We start from the raw sequence: 19,707 nt of genomic DNA, 5'->3' as shown, positions 1-19,707 counted from the left end.
TTACCAGGGGAGACCCTCGGGGACCCCCTGCACTCCCCTGACTGTGTGACTCCCCCCTGCACACCACGCAGCCATGCCTTTACCAGGGGAGACCCTCGGGGACAGACAGACCTGCCGGGTGCAGTAGTAGTAGCTGTCGCACCGCACTGATCCCCCTCGGGGAGCCAAGTGAGACACACGGTACGTTATCGCTTTACAAGACCCTCTCTGTGCTTTACAATGATTCCCTATGCTTTACCAGACCTCTCTGTGCTTTACAATGCTTCCCTGTGCTTTACCAGACCTCTCTGTGCTTTACAATGCTTCCCTGTGCTTTACCAGACCTCTCTGTGCTTTACAATGCTTCCCTATGCTTTACCAGACCTCTCTGTGCTTTACAATGCTTCCCTGTGCTTTACCAGACCTCTCTGTGCTTTACAATGCTTCCCTATGCTTTACCAGACCTCTCTGTGCTGTGCTTTACCAGATGCTTCCCTGTGCTTTACCAGACCTCTCTGTGCTTTACAATGCTTCCCTGTGCTTTACCAGACCTGTGTGCTTTACAATGCTTCCCTGTGCTTTACCAGACCTCTCTGTGCTTTACAATGCTTCCCTATGCTTTACCAGACCTCTCTGTGCTTTACAATGCTTCCCTATGCTTTACCAGACCTCTCTGTGCTTTACAATGCTTCCCTGTGCTTTACCAGACCTCTCTGTGCTTTACAATGCTTCCCTATGCTTTACCAGACCTCTCTGTGCTTTACAATGCTTCCCTGTGCTTTACCAGACCCCTCTGTGCTTTACAATGCTTCCCTATGCTTTACCACACCTCTCTGTGCTTTACAATGCTTCCCTGTGCTTTACCAGCCCTCTCTGTGCTTTACAATGCTTCCCTATGCTTTACCAGACCTCTCTGTGCTTTACAATGCTTCCCTATGCTTTACCAGACCTCTCTGTGCTTTACAATGCTTCCCTGTGCTTTACCAGACCTCTCTGTGCTTTACAATGCTTCCTTGTGCTTTACCAGACCTCTCTGTGCTTTACAATGCTTCCCTGTGCTTTACCAGACCTCTCTGTGCTTTACAATGCTTCCCTGTGCTTTACCAGACCTCTCTGTGCTTTACAATGCTTCCCTGTGCTTTACCAGACCTCTCTGTGCTTTACAATGCTTCCCTATGCTTTACCAGACCTCTCTGTGCTTTACAATGCTTCCCTGTGCTTTACCAGACCTCTCTGTGCTTTACAATGCTTCCCTATGCTTTACCACACCTCTCTGTGCTTTACAATGCTTCCCTATGCTTTACCAGACCTCTCTGTGCTTTACAATGCTTCCCTATGCTTTACCAGACCTCTCTGTGCTTTACAATGCTTCCCTGTGCTTTACCAGACCTCTCTGTGCTTTACAATGCTTCCCTATGCTTTACCAGACCTCTCTGTGCTTTACAATGCTTCCCTATGCTTTATCAGACCTCTCTGTGCTTTACAATGCTTCCCTATGCTTTACAATATGTTCACTGTGCTTTATTACACTTTCCTGTGTTTTTTTCCACTGGAAACGTGTAGTCCTCGGTGCATTGTGGTCCCTGTAGTCTTTAAGCGCGATGGCTCAGTGTAGTCCTCGGTGCATTGTGGTCCCTGTAGTCTTTAAGCGCGATGGCTCATGGGCAGTGTAGTCCTCGGTGCATTGTGGTCCCTGTAGTCTCTAAGCGCGATGGCTCATGGGCAGTGTAGTCCTCGGTGCATTGTGGTCCCTGTAGTCTCTAAGCGCGATGGCTCATGGGCAGTGTAGTCCTCGGTGCATTGTGGTCCCTGTAGTCTCTAAGCGCGATGGCTCATGGGCAGTGTAGTCCTCGGTGCATTGTGGTCCCTGTAGTCTCTAAGCGCGATGGCTCATGGGCAGTGTAGTTCTTTCCCCTCCCCGCGGTGCAGTGTGGGTGACTATATTTGCAAACTGCGCGTTGTTTGCACATTTAGCCCAGTTTAAATCCCCCTCCTTCCCCCAGTAAGTTGCTTCGTGGATCGATTTTCAAATTCCACCGGCCAGCCCCCGAACCGATTTTGATTTTTCTCACAAGGACTGAAGGAGAGAGAGAGAGAGCCAGCGGGAGGTAAGCGGGAGGTAAGCGGGGAGAGAGCTCACCACAGCCCGCCGCCTCGGGCGAGTGGCTCCGACGGGAGGCCGGGGCGCAATCCCGGGGGTGTGGGTCACACCGGGGCGGGCTGGCGGACCCCCGTCCCGGGCCGGTTAGCGTGGTCTCACGGGGGGGCGGTTGGGGTGGGTTTGGGTTTTAAAGCAGAGTTTGACTCGCAGGCCTCCGCGTCCTCGGTGAAGCCCCGGGGTGGGATTTGCCGTTTCTGCCCACGGTGGGAGTCCCGTTTCTCTTGCGGTAATTCGCGTTTAAATTGTGCCGTTTTAATTGTTTGTTTGTTTGTTTTTATTTTTTTGGAGTTTATGTAAAAGGTTTGTGGAAAATTTAATAATAGCGTGTGTGTAAATATTGTAACTTTGTGTGTTATTTTTACAAAGTAAAATGTCGTGCTATTGCGAAACTTTGTTGTTGTTGTTATTATTATTATTATTATTATTATTATTATTATTATTATTATTATTATTATTATAATAATAAAGTCCGAACAATCCCGCCACAGAGACGTGTTTTGCAGACTCGCTGTTTTTAGGACACATTAAATACGTACGTGTCCTTTTTACAACAGCAGAAACGACTGGTTTAATAAATAAATGCATCAATAAATCAATAAATAACGAAATTCATTAGACAGTATCGTATTCTTTTTAAACTTTTTTTTTTTTTTTTTTTTTTTTTTTTTTTTTATGAGCCTCGTATAAGTTTGCTGTTTCTGCAAAAACAAAAAACAAACAAGAGGAAAAAAACCCGCTCTTGTGTTTTCGCAAGTTTTTTTTTAAATGGCTGTATAGGGCGATTTGTTTGCTAGTCTTCTATATGCGCCCCTAGGCGGTGTAGTTTGTTTGTTTGTTTGTTTGTTTGTGTTAATCCAAACGCTTTAGCTTATTATTAAAGGTGTTTTTAAACATGCGGATTTTGTAACACCTCGGGGGAGGGGTGTGTGTTTGTAATTGTAATTCACTGTGTGTGGATCAATGGTGATGCTTTCTTTACATGGTTAAAGAAAAGGGGGTTTGTAACCAGCAGGATCCGGGTTCAAATCCCACCTCAGCCCCTGACTCCCTGTGTGTGACTCCGAGCGAGTCACTGAACCTCCTTGTGCTCTGTTTTTGGGGTGAGACGCTGTTGTAAGAGACCCTGCACTGATGCATAGCTCACACACACACTAGTCTCCTCTAAATCGCCTTGGATAAAGGTGTAGTTTTAATTAGTCTCTTAACAGAATTAAAATAAATTCTAAATTTAAATCTCTCTCTCTCTCTCTCTCTCTCTCGCTCGCTCTCTCCCCCCCTCTCTTGCTCCCCCCCCCCAGTAGGATGTACAATGGGATCGGGCTGGTCACCCCGCGAGGGAGTGGCACGAATGGCTACGTCCAGCGCAACCTGTCCACCGTGCGTCCCCGGAGGGGCCGGGAGGACGTCAGGACGGACGAGGAGCTGGACAGGCTGGAGAGCAGCCTGACCAGAGCTCCCAACCCTGAGATACTGGAGCACGAGAGGAAGAGGGGCCTGGAGCTGAAATGTGTACAGCTGCAGGATATGATGGAGGAGCAGGGGTGAGCAGAGGGGAGAAATTTGCTAGTTTGTTTTCCTCGTCTTTTGAATCTTAACTCTTAGCGGGTCTGTTTTATTCAGCGTTTGTCAGGCGTGTTGGGTCCAGTTTATTTCCACGCGCGCTGCTTAAAATATTTTCCAGAGTTAAACAGGTTTAAAAGGCCCTGCACAGTCAGTACTGCATCTCCAGCCCCACCCCTTGTTCGCTGTTCACATACCTGTATAGACGTGCATACTGATAAATCCTCTTTTGTGCGAGTCTCTCTCTGTGTTGACGTATCTCTCTCTGTGTTTCACCAGGTACTCTGTGGAGGAGATCGACGAAAAAGTCGCCACCTTCAGGCTGATGCTTCAAGAGAAGGAGGAGCCACTGCTCAAAGAGGCAGTGCCGAGCGAGAGACCCACGTGAGTCCCTTATTGCACAATATCCAGCCGCACACAGCTCTGCAGATGCACGTGCAGGCTGACAGACACGCCCCCTCTCTGTCGCCAGGGTAACGGAGACGCACCAGCTGGCGGCAGCCAATCAGCTGAAGAACGAGCGTCTGAGAGCCGCCTTCGGGATCCGGGACGATTACGAGGACGGGAGCTCCTTCCACCCCGAGAGGAGGGCGCGAGAGCGGGAGAGGAGGGAGCAGGAGGAGAGGAGCAAGAAGGACTACATGTGAGTGAGGGGAAGGAGGAAACCGGGGCTGGGAATCAGACTCCTATTGCACAGCAGCGTGATCCGGTCCGGGTTTTACTACCAGCTTGATCAGCCCCTAGTGTGTCTAGCTAATTAAAGTGTGTCTAGATTATTAAACTCCTAGTGAAAGCAGGACTGGATCACACTGCTGTGGGTCTAGTGCATGCGACACCCGTCGTCCCTTCAGACTCTACTTGAAAGCTCACTCGTCTGCCGTACGTTGTATCCCGTCCGTTCTGCCTAATGCGTGAGTTGATCAATTTCGTACTTGCCTAGTGTGCCGACCGTCGAACTGGACTACAGGATCACTGTTTCGTCCTCCTAGTGTGACCTTGTGCAGCGGGAGTCTGATTATTAAACTCCTAGTGAAAGCAGGACTGGATCACACTGCTGTGCAGCGGGAGTCTGATTATTAAACTCCTAGATTATCCTAGTGAAAGCAGGACTGGATCACACTGCTGTGCAGGGCGGGAGTCTGATTATTAAACTCCTAGTGAAAGCAGGACTCCTCCTAGTGAAAGCAGGACTGGATCACACTGCTGTGCAGCGGGAGTCTGATTATTAAACTCCTAGTGAAAGCAGGACTGGATCACACTGCTGTGCAGCGGGAGTCTGATTATTAAACTCCTAGTGAAAGCAGGACTGGATCACACTGCTGTGCAGCGGGAGTCTGATTATTAAACTCCTAGTGAAAGCAGGACTGGATCACACTGCTGTGCAGCGGGAGTCTGATTATTTATAAACTGCTAGCGAAGCAGACAATGGATTAACTCCTAGTGAAAGCTCACACTGCTGTGCAGCGGGAGTCTGATTATTAAACTCCTAGTGAAAGCAGGACTGGATCACACTGCTGTGCAGCGGGAGTCTGATTATTAAACTCCTAGTGAAAGCAGGACTGGATCACACCGCTGTGCAGCGGGAGTCTGATTATTAAACTCCTAGTGAAAGCAGGACTGGATCACACTGCTGTGCAGCGGGAGTCTGATTATTAAACTCCTAGTGAAAGCAGGACTGGATCACACTGCTGTGCAGCGGGAGTCTGATTATTAAACTCCTAGTGAAAGCAGGACTGGATCACACTGCTGTGCAGTCTGGGAGTCTGAGAAAGCAGGACTTAGAAGCAGATTTCGTCTTTTTCCCGTCAAAGGCAGAGACCTTTTTTTTTTTTTTTTTTCTCTCTCAGAATTATCCCAGAGGAATCGGAAGGCTCGGCCTCTCCTTCGCCCCGCAGTCGCAACAAGAAGAAAAAGGCGGCGAAAGAGAGGTAAGAGAGGGGGAGAGAGAGGAGAGGAGATTCCGATGCGGTCGATTTAATTTCAGAGTTTTTTAGTTGAGATTGTCGGGGACTGATCTCTCCACAGAAATCGGGGGCTGACAATCTGGCGCGAGGATCGCCGGTGTGGATCGGGGCTGACTCACCCGTTCAGAGTGAAGTAAGAAGCAGCAGCTGCTTGGGGGTTTGTGTGGGTCGCTGCTCTCAGCAGAGTCTTTCAGAAAACCGATCGATCATCACAAAGCAGCCGTTTCTAACCTTGTTTCACTCTGAACGGTGAATCAATAGGGTTTTTTTTTTTTTAAAGCTGTAGTGGTCTGTCTGTCTCACACTTGTATTTTTGGTTATATCTCGAAGCGTTTGTCTGTTTCTCTCCTGTTTGTTTTTCTCTCTCCTGTTTCTCTCTCTTGTCTGTTTCTCTCTCTCTTGTCTGTTTCTCTCTCTCTCTCTCTGTGTCTGTCTGTTTCTCTCGCGCGCTCTCTCTCCTGTGTGTCTGTTTCTCTCTCTCTCTCCTGTGTGTCTGTTTCTCTCTCTCTCTCCTGTGTGTCTGTTTCTCTCTCTCTCTCCTGTGTGTCTGTTTCTCTCTCTCTCTCCTGTGTGTCTGTTTCTCTCTCTCTCTCCTGTGTGTCTGTTTCTCTCTCTCTCTCCTGTGTCTGTCTGTTTCTCTCGCGCTCGCTCTCTCTCTTCTGTGTCTGTCTGTTTCTCTCGCGCTCGCTCTCTCTCCTGTGTCTGTCTGTTTCTCTCGCGCTCGCTCTCTCTCCTGTGTCTGTCTGTTTCTCTCGCGCTCGCTCTCTCCTGTGTCTGTCTGTTTCTCTCGCGCGCTCTCTCTCCTGTGTGTCTGTTTCTCTCGCGCTCTCTCTCTCCTGTGTCTCTGTTTCTCTCTGTCACACTTTGCTATGGATCACTGCAGTGTGTGTTTTTTTTTCTGTGTTTTTAAAATCATGTTTTAGGAGTTCAGACAGCGAGTCTGCGTCGCCACGGCGATCGAAGAAGAAATCAAAGAAAAAGAAACAGAGGTCAGACGGCTATTAATAATAATAATAATAATAATAATTTGATTATCTTCCTGTGATTGTGTGACAGGCTCATTCCACAGTGATTAGAGTTCAACACCTTTGCCCTGTATTTCACTGTATTAAATGCATCTTCATTCAGAGAGAAAACATTTCGCGCGAACACTACCACCCGGTGACACTTTCCGGCGATATAATATTATATATATATATATATATATATATATATATATATATATATATATATATATATATATATATATATATTCTATAGATACCATTAATAATATATGCATGGTGATTATATTAGTTTAGTGCTTATTAGTCCAGTTTCTGTTCATGCTCAGGGTTACTATGGTAATATGTTTCTTTTTATCCCCTCCTCAGGTCCAGATCTGAGCAAAAGCTTCCAACTCGAAGGTGAGTTTCATCTAACGAGACAAGAGCAGAGCCGTTTAATAAACTGCAGCTTAAACCTGGGCTTGTAGTGTGTGTGGCCTTTTCAAACCACCTCTCTCTCTCTCTTCAAACTCTCTGTGTTTTCAAACCCCCTCTCTTTTCAAAACTCTGTCTGTGTTTTCAAACCCTGTCTCCCTCTCTCTGTTTTCAAATCCTCTCTCTCTCTCTCGCTCTCCCTCTCCATTTTCAAACCTTACCTTTCTTTCTCTGTCAGGTCTCGTAGCCCGAAGCACAAAAGCAAATTGAAGGGAAAAGAGAAGAGACACCGGTGAGAAATATCCTTCTTGTACACTAGCTACTCGCACCGATTTAAAAAAAAAAAAAAAAAAAAGTTTGTGTTTATTGGGCAGGAAGTCTCAAATCAGGGTCGCTGTTGTGGGCCGGGTTGGTTTTGGGTTTGGTTCTGTTGGTCAGTGTGCTGCTAAAAGCTCACCAAAGGTTCTCTCTCCCTCTCCAGAACCTGCAGCCGGTCTCCGCCCCCACAGAGACGCGGTCATAAAGGAAGTTCCTCCTCTTCCTCCTCCCCTTCCTCTCGAGGCAGTCAAAGGTCAGTCGCCATGTTTTTATCCAAACTGTCTGATATTAAAACTAATACATTCGCTGACTAACGTTTCCACTAGAAGTCTTTCTCAGTGTCTTCAGTGTAAATTCAATACAAAACGTTTCCACTAGAAGTCTCTCAGTGTCTTCAGTGTCAATTCAATGGCAAACGTTTCCACTAGAAGTCTCTCTCAGTGTCTTCAGTGTCAATTCAACGGCAGACGTTTCCACTAGAAGTCTCTCTCTGTGTCTTGTGTCAATTCAACAGCAGATGTTTCTGATAGAATTTTGTTTCCCCCTCCTTCCCTTTTCAGCAAGTCCCCCGTCACCCTTAGAGACGCACAAGCCTCTCAGCCAACCAGGAGAGGAGAGAGGGGAAGGGGGCGGTCCCCGGCGCGGTCAGCCACGCCCCCGAGAGGCAGGAAGGGGCAGGGCCACAAACACAGCAGTGGTGAGCGTTCTGGGAGCAGAGAGGTGAGAGACTATCTTTGAATAATATATGATTCTTTGTTTTCTTTGAACCGGACCTGGGTTAGTTGCACTTAGTTGCAGTAAATTCACTCTGAAAAGAGAATTACAGCCCCAGCGACCCTCTCCTGATTCTCATTTTTCCCCCATTTATGTATATATGCATCTATTTTTAAACCTTTTTTTTTTTTAACAGAAATCCCCAGGCCGTCCCGTCACAGACAGAGGCAACAAAGGGGGTCCCAGAGAGAACCCCAAAAACAGATCTGGGTCCCCAGCTGAGAGAAGAGGAGGCAGAGGAAATGCCCTCAGGGGAGAGAGAGACTCCCCTAAACGCAGACAGGGGGGGTCATCCCAGGACAGGGGAGACAGGGGCTCCCCCAAACACAGGCGCAGCCCCTCGAAACAACGCAACCGGGAGACCACAGGAGAGAGAGGGAGGGAGGGGGGCGGTGCTTTGACCAGACACAGATGGAACAGCCCCGAGAGAGAATCGAGAGCAGAGAGAGGAGAAAGGGGGTCCCCTAGGAACAGGAGGGAGACCCCAGAAAGAGAGGCAGACCCCAGAGCTGAGAGGAGAGACAGGAGAGGAGGTGATAGAGGGACCCCAGAAAGAGAGGCAGACCCCAGAACTGAGAGCAGAGGAGGCGATAGGGGGACCCCGGAGAGAGAGGCTGACCCTACAACAGAGAGGAGAGACAGGAGAGGAGGCGATAGAGGGACCCTGGAGAGAGAGGCGGACCCCAGAACTGAGAGGAGAGGAGGCGATAGGGGGACCCCAGAGAGAGAGGCTGACCCTACAACTGAGAGGAGAGACAGGAGAGGAGGCGATAGAGGGACCCTGGAGAGAGAGGCGGACCCCAGAACTGAGAGGAGAGGAGGTGATAGGGGGACCCCAGAGAGAGAGGCTGACCCTACAACTGAGAGGAGAGACAGGAGAGGAGGCGATAGAGGGACCCTGGAGAGAGAGGCGGACCCCAGAACTGAGAGGAGAGGAGGCGATAGGGGGACCCCAGAGAGAGAGGCTGACCCTACAACTGAGAGGAGAGACAGGAGAGGAGGCGATAGAGGGACCCTGGAGAGAGAGGCGGACCCCAGAACTGAGAGGAGAGGAGGCGATAGGGGGACCCCAGAAAGAGAGGCAGACCCCAGAACTGAGAGGAGAGGAGGGGGGGAGAGGGATTCCCCTGACAGAGCCCGGAAGGCGGGGAGACAGGAACGGATACGTGACTCCGATCACGGAGATCGATCGAAGCAGAGGTTGCCCCGCTGTCGTTCTTCATCGTCCTCCTCTTCTTCATCCTCTTCCTCCTCCTCCTCCTCCTCTCCCTCCCCCAAAGCCAACGGGAGAGACCGGAGGAGAGGAGAGGCAGATAAAGGGAAGAGGGGAGGCGAGCAGGATGTAGAAGAGGCTGCTGCTTCTGATGCAACTGCAGCTGAAGTAACTACAACAAGTATAGCTACTGCTAGTAGGGAGGAAGATAGTATTAATGATGTTACCAGAAATAACAGGAGCAGAGGAGCTGAAAGTCTGGCTCGCGAAGAACGGGACAAAAGGACGATTGACTTTCCGCCTTTAAAGGAGAAGTCGGGGTCAGGCTTGAGCCCCGAAATCTCCACAGCCTCTCGCGCAGAATCGTCCAAGACCGCCGCGTGTCAAGACAGAGAGATGGATGAGAGAGGAGGAGGAGGAGGGGATAAGGAAGAACCGTCAAGTTCAACCCCGGCCGCGAGAAGCGGCGATCGGGACGTCCGCCAGGGCAGTGGCAGCGACACGCAGGCGTCGGGGATCGGAAACGGGAGCAGCCGGGAGAAGCAGAGGATCGGCGGCTCGGAATCCGGGAAGCCGGGATCGGAGCCGGCCCGGCTGGATCTCGCGACGGCGAGAAATTCCGGGGAAAAGCCGGGAGTCGAGGAGGAGCGTCGAAGGGTGGAAACGGCGACCGAGAGAAAGGAAGAGAAAAATAAAGGGAAAAAACCAAGAAAGGATAGCAGTTCCTCCACCAGCTCCAGTTCTGGTTCCAGTGATTCTGGTACCAGCTCTTCTAGTGGGTCCAGCAGCAGCAGCAGCAGCAGCAGCGGCGATGAAGACAGTAGCAGCAGCAGCACAGACTCGTCTGATTCTTCTTCCACTTCTGAGTCGGAGTCCGACGACCAGAAGGTCAAAAAGTCCAAACTGAAAAACAGCTCTGCGATTGCTGCCACCGTAGAGGAACCAGGGGACAAATCTCATAAACGGCGGTGCAGTGGAAAGGAGGACGAGGACAGGGAACTTGGTGCGGCAGCAAAGTCTGGGAGGACCGACGCAAAGCCGGTGGAGGTGAAGGAGATGGCTGGAGCGGAGTGTCGAAGGGGAAAGCAGCTGCCTTCAGAAGAGGAGATGGAAGTCGATTCCTCGCGGTCGAGATCCGGGCCGAAGAGGGACGCTGGCGCCGCTGCTGCTTCTCCGGTTTTTCCGAGGCGCGAAGAATCCGGGAGGAACAGGGATTCTCCGTCTCCGGGAAGAGAGAGGGATCATTCGCCAGAGGTAAGGAGCAGCAGGAGGAAGGAAGAAGATGGTAATGAGGTGTCTGGGAAATCCAGGTTCAGAGAGAGGACGACGACGGCAACTCCTCCCAGGAAACAGAGACGCTCTCCGTCTTTTGAAAGGACAGGGAAGGAAGTGAGACCAGACTCCGGGACTCTGGATAAGAGATCTTCCGACATCCCGACGGAGGAGAAGGGAGTAGCTTCGTGCGGACCTGAAGAAAGATCCCCTCCCATTCCCGTTCCTCCTTCTCGCAGCCGGCAAAGTGACTTCTCTCGGTCTCCCGAGACGACTTCTTCCACCAGGGAGGAGAAACCCGACGAGAGGCATTCCCCTTTGTCTGCGAGGAGGAGTCGATCACCAGGCAGAGAGGATAGCGGGGTCTCGAAGTCTTCCAAGATGCTGCACAGCAAGACCCTGGCTTCGAGGCTCGCCGCCAAACCCAGCGAGAGATATTCCCCGAGCGGGACGCACACAGACAGCGACTCCTCGTCGCCTTCCCCAGAGAGGGGAATCCAATCGAAGGCCCCGGTTTGGTCGCCCGCTGTCTCCAAAGCCGCCCCTCCTGTTGGCGCGTGTTCGAGGCAGCCCTCCCAGTCCACTGCGGTCAGCCGTGGCCAGCGTTCTGAATCTCCACTCGGGAGGAGCAGCCAAACTCCTCCCCCCAGATCAGGCAGGTGGGACAACAAAGTGTCCGTGCCTTTCCAGGGTAAAAAGTCGTCGGTCGGGCAGCTGTATTCTCCAACTGGGACCGACAGTTCTGACTCTGAATCGCCGGTCAGACAGAAGAGCGGGTCGCCTCCCACGAAGTCGCAACCCCCTGTCGCCGCGGCAGCGACCAAAACGGGGGATCGTCTGGCTTCCAGGGAGAGCCAGGATTCCCAATCTCCAGTCAGGAGAAGTAGCCAAACTCCTCCTCATCCTCCTCTTAGCTCAGGCAAGTGGACGAAAGTGTTCTCTCCTCCTTCCCAGGGTAAGAAGCCCAACGTCGAGGAGTTGCGTTCTCCGACCGGGAGAGACTGCGATCCCGATCCATTGGTGAGGGATCCCAAATTGAGCAGGTGGGATAAAGAGGAGGGGGAGGAGCAGGAAGTAGTGGAATCTCTCTCCAAAGCAAAAGCTGGAAGCTCTTCTCCGTCAGCAGGAGGACGAAGGGAGTTGTACTCCCCGACCGCCGGTCACAGCAGCGACTCCTCTCCATCCCTTTCCCCGGCGAAAGAACGGAGTCACTCTGGCTCTAGAAGGGAAAGCTCGATTCTCCATATGGCTTCCACCGCTGCTGCTCCTCTTTCCTCCAAGGACAGGAGCCCCGCAGACCGGAGAAAGAGGTCCCAGTCCAGGGAGAGGAGAACCAGCAGGTCTCCCCATCCTCCTTCCTCCAAGGACAGGCGCTCCGCAGACCGGAGAAAGAGGTCCCAGTCCAGGGAGAGGAGAACCAGCAGGTCTCCCCATCCTCCTTCCTCCAAGGACAGGTGCTCCGCAGACCGGAGAAAGAGGTCCCAGTCCAGGGAGAGGAGAACCAGCAGGTCTCCCCTTCCTCCTTCCTCCAAGGACAGGCGCTCCGCAGACCGGAGAAAGAGGTCCCAGTCCAGGGAGAGGAGAACCAGCAGGTCTCCCCTTCCTCCTTCCTCCAAGGACAGGCGCTCCGCAGACCGGAGAAAGAGGTCCCAGTCCAGGGAGAGGAGAACCAGCAGGTCTCCCCTTCCTCCTTCCTCCAAGGACAGGTGCTCCGCAGACCGGAGAAAGAGGTCCCAGTCCAGGGAGAGGAGAACCAGCAGGTCTCCCCCCACACCTCGCCGTCCCAAAACTGGAGACCGTCCCGGCAAAGACGGTTCGTCCCCCCAGCAGCAGCCCGCTATAAGAAGAGAAAGGTCTCCCGCTTCTGAGAAACCCAGGGGTTATTCCTCACCTCCCCAAAAGAGAAGGGGCACAGAGAGACGAGGGTCCGATTCCTCCTCCTCTTCCCCTCATAGAGAGGGGCCCAGATCGCCCCCGATGCAGTACAGGCGCTCCAATCCCTCAGCCATTCGAAGGGAGAGGTCCCCAGCCAGGGCTAGAGGTTCTTCGCTGGGCAGCAGGGGGCAGAAGCGATCCCATTCGAGGGAGAAGGATCGGAAAAGGGGAGGAGAAAGGCCGTCTCCCAGACCACACGATAGGTAGGTTCCCTGAAGGAGATGTATTTAATTGCGCAGTGTAAACTTTTATTTGGACTGTTTTATTTGAAGTGGTGTCATGAAAGAAACTGTAAATTGATATTTGAAGAAAGTATACCGGATGCTATAATAGCAGTACAGTGGGTATTTCAGGTTAGATTTCAGAATCTCACCTTCAGTTTGTCAGTGTGGGGAAAAACTACAAAGCGCTTGTGTGGAATTCAATATGTTAACAAGGGAACATTATTCAGCAGCTTTCACTGGACTCTATGAAGCTGAGGGAGTTCATTCTATATAGAGGGGGTGCAATTCAATATGTTAACAAGGGAACATTATTCAGCAGCTTTCACTGGACTCTATGAAGCTGAGGGAGTTCATTCTATATAGAGGGGGTGCAATTCAATATGTTAACAAGGGAACATTATTCAGCAGCTTTCACTGGACTCTATGAAGCTGAGGGAGTTCATTCTATATAGAGGGGGTGCAATTCAATATGTTAACAAGGGAACATTATTCAGCAGCTTTCACTGGACTCTATGAAGCTGAGGGAGTTCATTCTATATAGAGGGGGTGCAATTCAATATGTTAACAAGGGAACATTATTCAGCAGCTTTCACTGGACTCTATGAAGCTGAGGGAGTTCATTCTATATAGAGGGGGTGCAATTCAATATGTTAACAAGGGAACATTATTCAGCAGCTTTCACTGGACTCTATGAAGCTGAGGGAGTTCATTCTATATAGAGGGGGTGCAATTCAATATGTTAACAAGGGAACATTATTCAGCAGCTTTCACTGGACTCTATGAAGCTGAGGGAGTTCATTCTATATAGAGGGGGTGCAATTCAATATGTTAACAAGGGAACATTATTCAGCAGCTTTCACTGGACTCTATGAAGCTGAGGGAGTTCATTCTATATAGAGGGGGTGTAATTCAATATGATAACAAGGGAACATTATTCAGCAGCTTTCACTGGACTCTATGAAGCTGAGGGAGTTCATTCTATATAGAGGGGGTGCAATTCAATATGTTAACAAGGGAACATTATTCAGCAGCTTTCACTGGACTCTATGAAGCTGAGGGAGTTCATTCTATATAGAGGGGGTGCAATTCAATATGTTAACAAGGGAACATTATTCAGCAGCTTTCACTGGACTCTATGAAGCTGAGGGAGTTCATTCTATATAGAGGGGGTGCAATTCAATATGTTAACAAGGGAACATTATTCAGCAGCTTTCACTGGACTCTATGAAGCTGAGGGAGTTCATTCTATATAGAGGGGGTGCAATTCAATATGTTAACAAGGGAACATTATTCAGCAGCTTTCACTGGACTCTATGAAGTTGAGGGGGTTCATTCTATATAGAGGGGGTGATGCTAAACGTTTTGGTCGCAGCTGTATATTAACCCCAATCTCGTCCTGTCCCAGGTACCCCCACTCCACTGGGAGGAGAGGGGGGGGCAGGTACCAATCCCCAAAAAGGACCCGAAACCGTTCTAGGTCCGTCTCTCCTTACTCGAGCAGAAGGGGCTCGCCCGTTATCAGAAGGGAGAGGAGCAGCCGAGGGGAGAGGAGCAGGAGGAGAGAGTCGCCAGTCGCAGCTTCTAGAACCTCTGGGCGGCGCCGATCCAGTTCGAGATCGAGGAGACAGGGTTCCCCCCGGGCCAGGAGGAGTCCGGCCAACAGGTGAGCCTGGTTTTTTTGGGTGGGGGGGGGTGTGGTGAATTTAACACCGGGCGGGATTGAAAATAAGACTCCCGCTACACAGAAGTTTGATCCATTTGCTATGAGTTTAATAATAAGACAATATATATGTTCCCTATATATATTATTCTGTTATATATACATTATTATTATAATAGATAATAATATAATAATATAATAATAATAATAATAATAATAATTATTATTATTATATTATTATTATTATTATTATTATTATTTGTATATAGCGCCTTTCATAGTGGAGCACCATCACAAAGCGCTTTACAAGAGACTAGGGTGTGCTATGCAGTGGGAGTCTGCGTGAGCATTTAGAATTTAGTATCTTGAAAGAAGCTGATTTTGTTGTGAAACCTGTTCAGGCTAATGACAGTGCGTGGGGCATTTTCGCCCCCTTGTCTCCCCAGGTACCGCGCCTCCTCCCCTCCCTCTCGGAGACGCTCCCGCTCTAGAACACGTTCCGGAGCGCGGAGTCGGCGCTCTGCCGATCGGAGGACGCCCCCTCCACCTGCCCGGGTCCAGAAAAGCGGAACTGGACGGGTTCCGGAGCGGAAACCCAGAACCCCTCGCTCCTCCAGTTCCTCCAGCTCCTCTTCCTCGTCTTCGTCTTCGTCCTCCTCGTCCTCTTCTTCGTCCTCCTCTTCTCCCTCCCCCAAGCGCAGGGCTGGAGACCCCCCTAGGGGTTCTGTGTCGCCCGGGGTGGCAGCTGGCAGGGGGACTAAAGAGGGAAAAGGCAACAAGTCAAGTTCTAGATCTCCCAGTCCTCCAGGGAAAGTCCAAGGAAGTTCTGGGTCACCAATCAGGAGCAACGACAACAGCAGCACCAATGCAGCGCACTGGAAAAGGAGTAGTTCTAGATCTAAATCTAGAACGCCACCTGATACTACTGATGCTAGTGCGGCGTTCCCCGGGGCTGGGCCGCAGAGAGGGAGCCGATCGCGTTCCAGATCTCTGGAGCAGAGGCAGTCGATCCCAGTGCTTCAAAGCAAGGACAACTGTCGGAGTGATTCTGGTTCTGGAGCCCCTGCGGCAGCCCTCGGCACCAGGAGGGGGTCAGGTTCTAGGTCCCCGGCGAAGGGGCGGTCGCGTTCTAGGTCGGTCAGCGAAGCCGCTCAGCCGGTAAAGAGGCAGTCCGCTTCCAGATCGCCCAGGAGCCCTACGAAGAGCCCGTCAAGTTCCGGCTCACGTTCTAGAGCGCATTCTAGAACCGGAACCTCGGAGAACTCCGGAGAGCCGCCGGTTAAGAGAGGGAGGGTGGAGCTGGCAGTGGAATTGGAGGGCAGCCAGTTGAAGGAGCCGGGGAAGGGAGAGGCTGACAGGAAGAGGCAGGGCCGGTCTTCGTCTTCCTCCTCCTCCTCCTCCTCCTCCTCTTCCTCGTCGGACGATTCGGAGTCCGAGGGAAGCAAGAAAGTCAGGTTTGTTTTTAAAGGCTTGTTATGCTGATGAGGGCGGCGGAGTCAATTTTTAAAATTTGATTAAGTTTTAAAATCAGTTCCCAGCACATTTTATCAGCATTTTTTTCTTCTTTTAGTTCACAGTCCCAAGGGGGCGTGTCCGAACCCAAGGAGGCGGGGAGTAAGAGCTCCTCCTCTTCCTCCCCAGACTCCTCCTCTTCCTCCTCGTCTTCAGACTCCTCCTCCTCCTCCTCTTCAGACAGCGAGACTCCAGCAGACACGCCTGCAGGAGAAGATGGGAAACGGTGAGAGTCTGTCTGTGATGGAAATCAGACTCCCGCTGCACAGCAGTGTGATCCAGTCCTGCTTTCACTAGGAGTTTAATAATCAGACTCCCGCTGCACAGCAGTGTGATCCAGTCCTGCTTTCACTAGGAGTTTAATAATCAGACTCCCGCTGCACAGCAGTGTGATCCAGTCCTGCTTTCACTAGGAGTTTAATAATCAGACACACCTGAGCTTGTTAGCTAGACACACTGGGGCTGATCAAGCTGGCAGTAAAACCTGGACTGGATCACACTGCTGTGCAATAAGCAGGTGATTTGCAGAAAAATAACTCTTAACATTGTTATAATAGTAATATTTATTTTTATATAGTGCCTTTCACAGTGGCAAAGCGCTTTACAGAGGCAGGCTGTGAGCCAATTGCAATAGGAGGTTGATTTAACATTTCATCACGCAGGACGGAGCACAGGGAGGTGAAGCGACTTGTTCAGGGTAACACACAGTGAGTCAGTCAGTGGCAGAGGTGGGATTCGAACCCGTGTCCCTTCTGGTTACAAGCCGCTGAACTTTAACCACTGGGCTTGTGGAGAGAAGAGAGAAGCAGACTATAGATAGATATGAATACATTTTAATAGGTAGGTATATAGATAGCATGGAGACAATGTATAAAGTATTCTCTCTGCCTCTCTAGCCCCAGAAAGCCCGCTGATTCGCTGAGAGACTCTCGATCGCTCAGCTACTCCCCGCCCACCGACGGGAGAAGATACGCCCCTGCCACGCCCACACTCAGGTGAGCAGCCAATCGCAGCCCTCCTCAAAATCCTCCCTCCCTTTACTGCTGCCAGTTTGATCAGTCCACAGTGTCTAGGTGACTAGCTTAGGTGTGTTAAGAACTGTTGATGTAGAACTGACAGCGTTTGTGTGTGTATGTGTGTCTCAGGGGTCAGAGGTCACCCAGCCACTCCCCTCGAAGGAAGAGGAGAAAGGACTCCCCAAAACCACGACGCAGGTGAGCAAGACTAGGGCTCCCTGAGGGTCTCCCCTGGTAAAGGCACGGTCGCGTGGCGTGCAGGGGGGAGGGACTCGCACAGTCAGGGGAGCGCGGGGGTCCCTGAAGATCGAAAGTCTTCACTGGTGACAGCAGCGGGAGAGTCTCATTGTAGTTTCGTTCCGGCGAGCTCAGAGTGGACACCACCAGCACTTGTCCTCCAGGGGGCGGTAGCTCGCTGGTTCCACTCTGGAGTTCCTGTTTGTAGGAGATCTGGATCGGAGGATGCCCGCTGAACCTTCAGCTCTCCCGAGCAGCTGGGGGGGGGGGGGACATCTTTTTAAATGAAGAATCTTGTTTTTATAGCAATCCTGAGCTTGTATCTCAGCAGTTTTAATTATTATTATGTATTCTGTTTTCTTTGCAGGTCGCCTTGACGTGAGTTCCCTGCGATTTGAACTAACAAAGCCCTTGTTTGTTATTTTGAGTTGATATGTGTGTATGTATATGTGTGTGTGTGTGTGTGTGTGTACACATCAATGTGAATGAATACATTGAACTGTGAAAACTCAATCTTCAGAGGGGGAAGGCTTACTAGAGAAACATTTCAACAAAAGGATCTGTCATTTATTAAAAAAAATAAATAAACAAAACACACCATCTGAACTCGACAGACAGACGAACACACTTTTTTCTTTCTTCCTGTGTTGTGTTTCTGTGTCAACATGTCGATCGAAACAATTTTGGGAAAGAAGCAATTATTGTAGGTTTTTTTTTTCTTTTTTTTCTTTTAATGAAATGGATCTGTAATAAATATTGTAATATAGCTGGTTTAGTTACCCAAAGTCCTCTCTTCTCAAGATTAAACATGCTTTTTGGGGGTATTATAATTTTGGATGAGGGAGGTTGAGAGAGAGAGAGTGGTAGCAGAATTGAGGATGAGAATTATGCATCACAGGGCTGGGACTCAGACTCCCGCTGCACAGCGGTGTGATCCAGTCCTGCTTTCACTAGGAGTTTAATAATCAGACTCCCGCTGCACAGCAGTGTGATCCAGTCCTGCTTTCACTAGGAGTTTAATAATCAGACTCCCGCTGCACAGCGGTGTGATCCAGTCCTGCTTTCACTAGGAGTTTAATAATCAGACTCCCGCTGCGCAGCAGTGTGATCCAGTCCTGGTTTCACTAGGAGTTTAATAATAAGACACACCTGAGCTTGTTAGCAAGACACACTGGGGGCTGATCAAGCTGGTAGTGAAACCTGGACTGGATCACAGTGCTGTGAAATAGGAGTCTGATTCCCATCCCTGCGTCACTACTGTGAAAAGGTGTGTGATTGACAGATAAATAAAAAATCTTAGTGGAGTGAGGATAGAAGCAGACTCACTTCAGGCTAAATTTGAAGATGTGTTATTTTATTTCCCCCCCCCACCCCCCCATTTTGTATTGCTGCTTTTGTAAATGTGGTTTTCAATGATTAAAAACTTTAATTTGCCTCTCAAATGTGCTGTGTGATTTTTTTTTTTGTCTCCTCTAAAGTTTTAGATCTGTGTCCTAAACAGATTAGTAGTGCTAAAACAAACGATTTTGATGCACACGTCTTTGTTCTTAGAATGCGATCTACTCTGCCCCAATGGAACACACACACACACTTTGCATTAGCTAATATTACCAAGTCTGACAGTATCGCACTGTGCTGCATGTGTGAGAATGGGGCTTATTGTACGAGACAGTGGACTGACTGTGTGTGAGGAGGAGAGGGGAGGGAGATGGTTTGTGAAGAGATGGATCACATCGATCAATATGTCTATTGTTATCTGTTTAAGATTTATCTAGTCAAACAAATATGCTTTCTCTCTCTCTGAGGCAGTGCAGTCCAGTGGTTTAAGTCTAGGGCTTATACCCACAAGGTCCCCCCGTTCAAATCCCACCCCTGCCACTGACTGACTCGCTGTGTGGGACCCTGAGCGAGTCGCTTCACTTCCTTGTGCTCCGTCCTGCGTGATGAAATGTTAAATCAGTGTCCTGTTATAAGTGACTCTAACGCACACTTCACAGCCTACCTCCATTATGAAAGGTGCTATAAATCGACAGTCTACCTACATATTCTATGGATGCAAAAATTCTCTATCTGTTATATGATGCATTGCAATTGCATATTTATTCAAAATAAATACATAAGAAAATCAACACTATATCTTGTTGCATATGTAAGCTTTATTTTTTAGATCTACATAGGTTTTCAATATGAGACACAGCAAAGCAATTAAGACAGCCCAATTAAACTAGACTCCAATGAAAGCTGCTGAATAATGTTCCCTTGTTAACATATTGAATTGCACCCCCTCTATATAGAATGAACTCCTAAAATTCTAGGCGATGCAAAACCACAGCTGAATGTGTTATACAGTACAAGGTAAAAATAAATAAAAGACAAGTGAGTTTTAAAATTAGACACAGGTTTGTATGTTGAGTTTTATCACAGAACATGAATGGAATTCCTTCAAGATGCTTATCGTCAA

The 19,707-nt window shown here is 49.7% G+C and overlaps 1 protein-coding gene across 5 annotated transcripts; it reads left to right on the top strand.

Moving 5' to 3' along the window:
* Positions 1-1,614: 1,614 nt before the first annotated feature.
* LOC121305343 (serine/arginine repetitive matrix protein 2-like) lies at positions 1,615-17,985 on the top strand. 5 transcript variants are annotated; one of them, XM_041236952.1, is made up of 18 exons: positions 1,615-2,087; positions 3,439-3,681; positions 3,980-4,084; positions 4,173-4,343; positions 5,548-5,628; positions 6,588-6,653; positions 7,038-7,070; positions 7,324-7,377; positions 7,567-7,656; positions 7,964-8,123; positions 8,314-12,254; positions 12,423-12,800; positions 14,227-14,484; positions 14,928-15,935; positions 16,052-16,219; positions 16,890-16,988; positions 17,139-17,207; positions 17,614-17,985. In XM_041236952.1, the coding sequence occupies exons 2-18, from the start codon at positions 3,443-3,445 to the stop codon at positions 17,621-17,623; spliced, it is 6,930 nt and encodes a 2,309-aa protein (XP_041092886.1). In that variant the 5' UTR covers positions 1,615-2,087; positions 3,439-3,442; the 3' UTR covers positions 17,624-17,985. The 5 variants fall into 5 exon arrangements, with proteins under 5 accessions (XP_041092886.1, XP_041092885.1, XP_041092884.1 ...); XM_041236951.1 differs by having other exon boundaries at positions 8,314-12,338; XM_041236950.1 differs by having other exon boundaries at positions 1,616-2,087; positions 3,442-3,681; positions 8,314-12,800.
* Positions 17,986-19,707: the final 1,722 nt, after the last annotated feature.

Source organism: Polyodon spathula, chromosome 42, assembly GCF_017654505.1.
Source record: "Polyodon spathula isolate WHYD16114869_AA chromosome 42, ASM1765450v1, whole genome shotgun sequence".
NCBI classification, from domain to species: domain Eukaryota; kingdom Metazoa; phylum Chordata; class Actinopteri; order Acipenseriformes; family Polyodontidae; genus Polyodon; species Polyodon spathula.
This window is presented reverse-complemented; position numbering and strand designations above follow the sequence as displayed.

Bases quoted from the DNA above. Each gene is read 5' to 3' on its own strand.
- LOC121305343 (XM_041236950.1), top strand. From the start codon at position 3,443: ATGTACAATGGGATCGGGCTGGTCACCCCGCGAGGGAGTGGCACGAAT. The intron at 6,654-7,037 runs GTCAGACGGCTA...TCCCCTCCTCAG, and splicing joins TCAAAGAAAAAGAAACAGAG to GTCCAGATCTGAGCAAAAGC. The intron at 7,378-7,566 runs GTGAGAAATATC...CTCCCTCTCCAG, and splicing joins GGAAAAGAGAAGAGACACCG to AACCTGCAGCCGGTCTCCGC.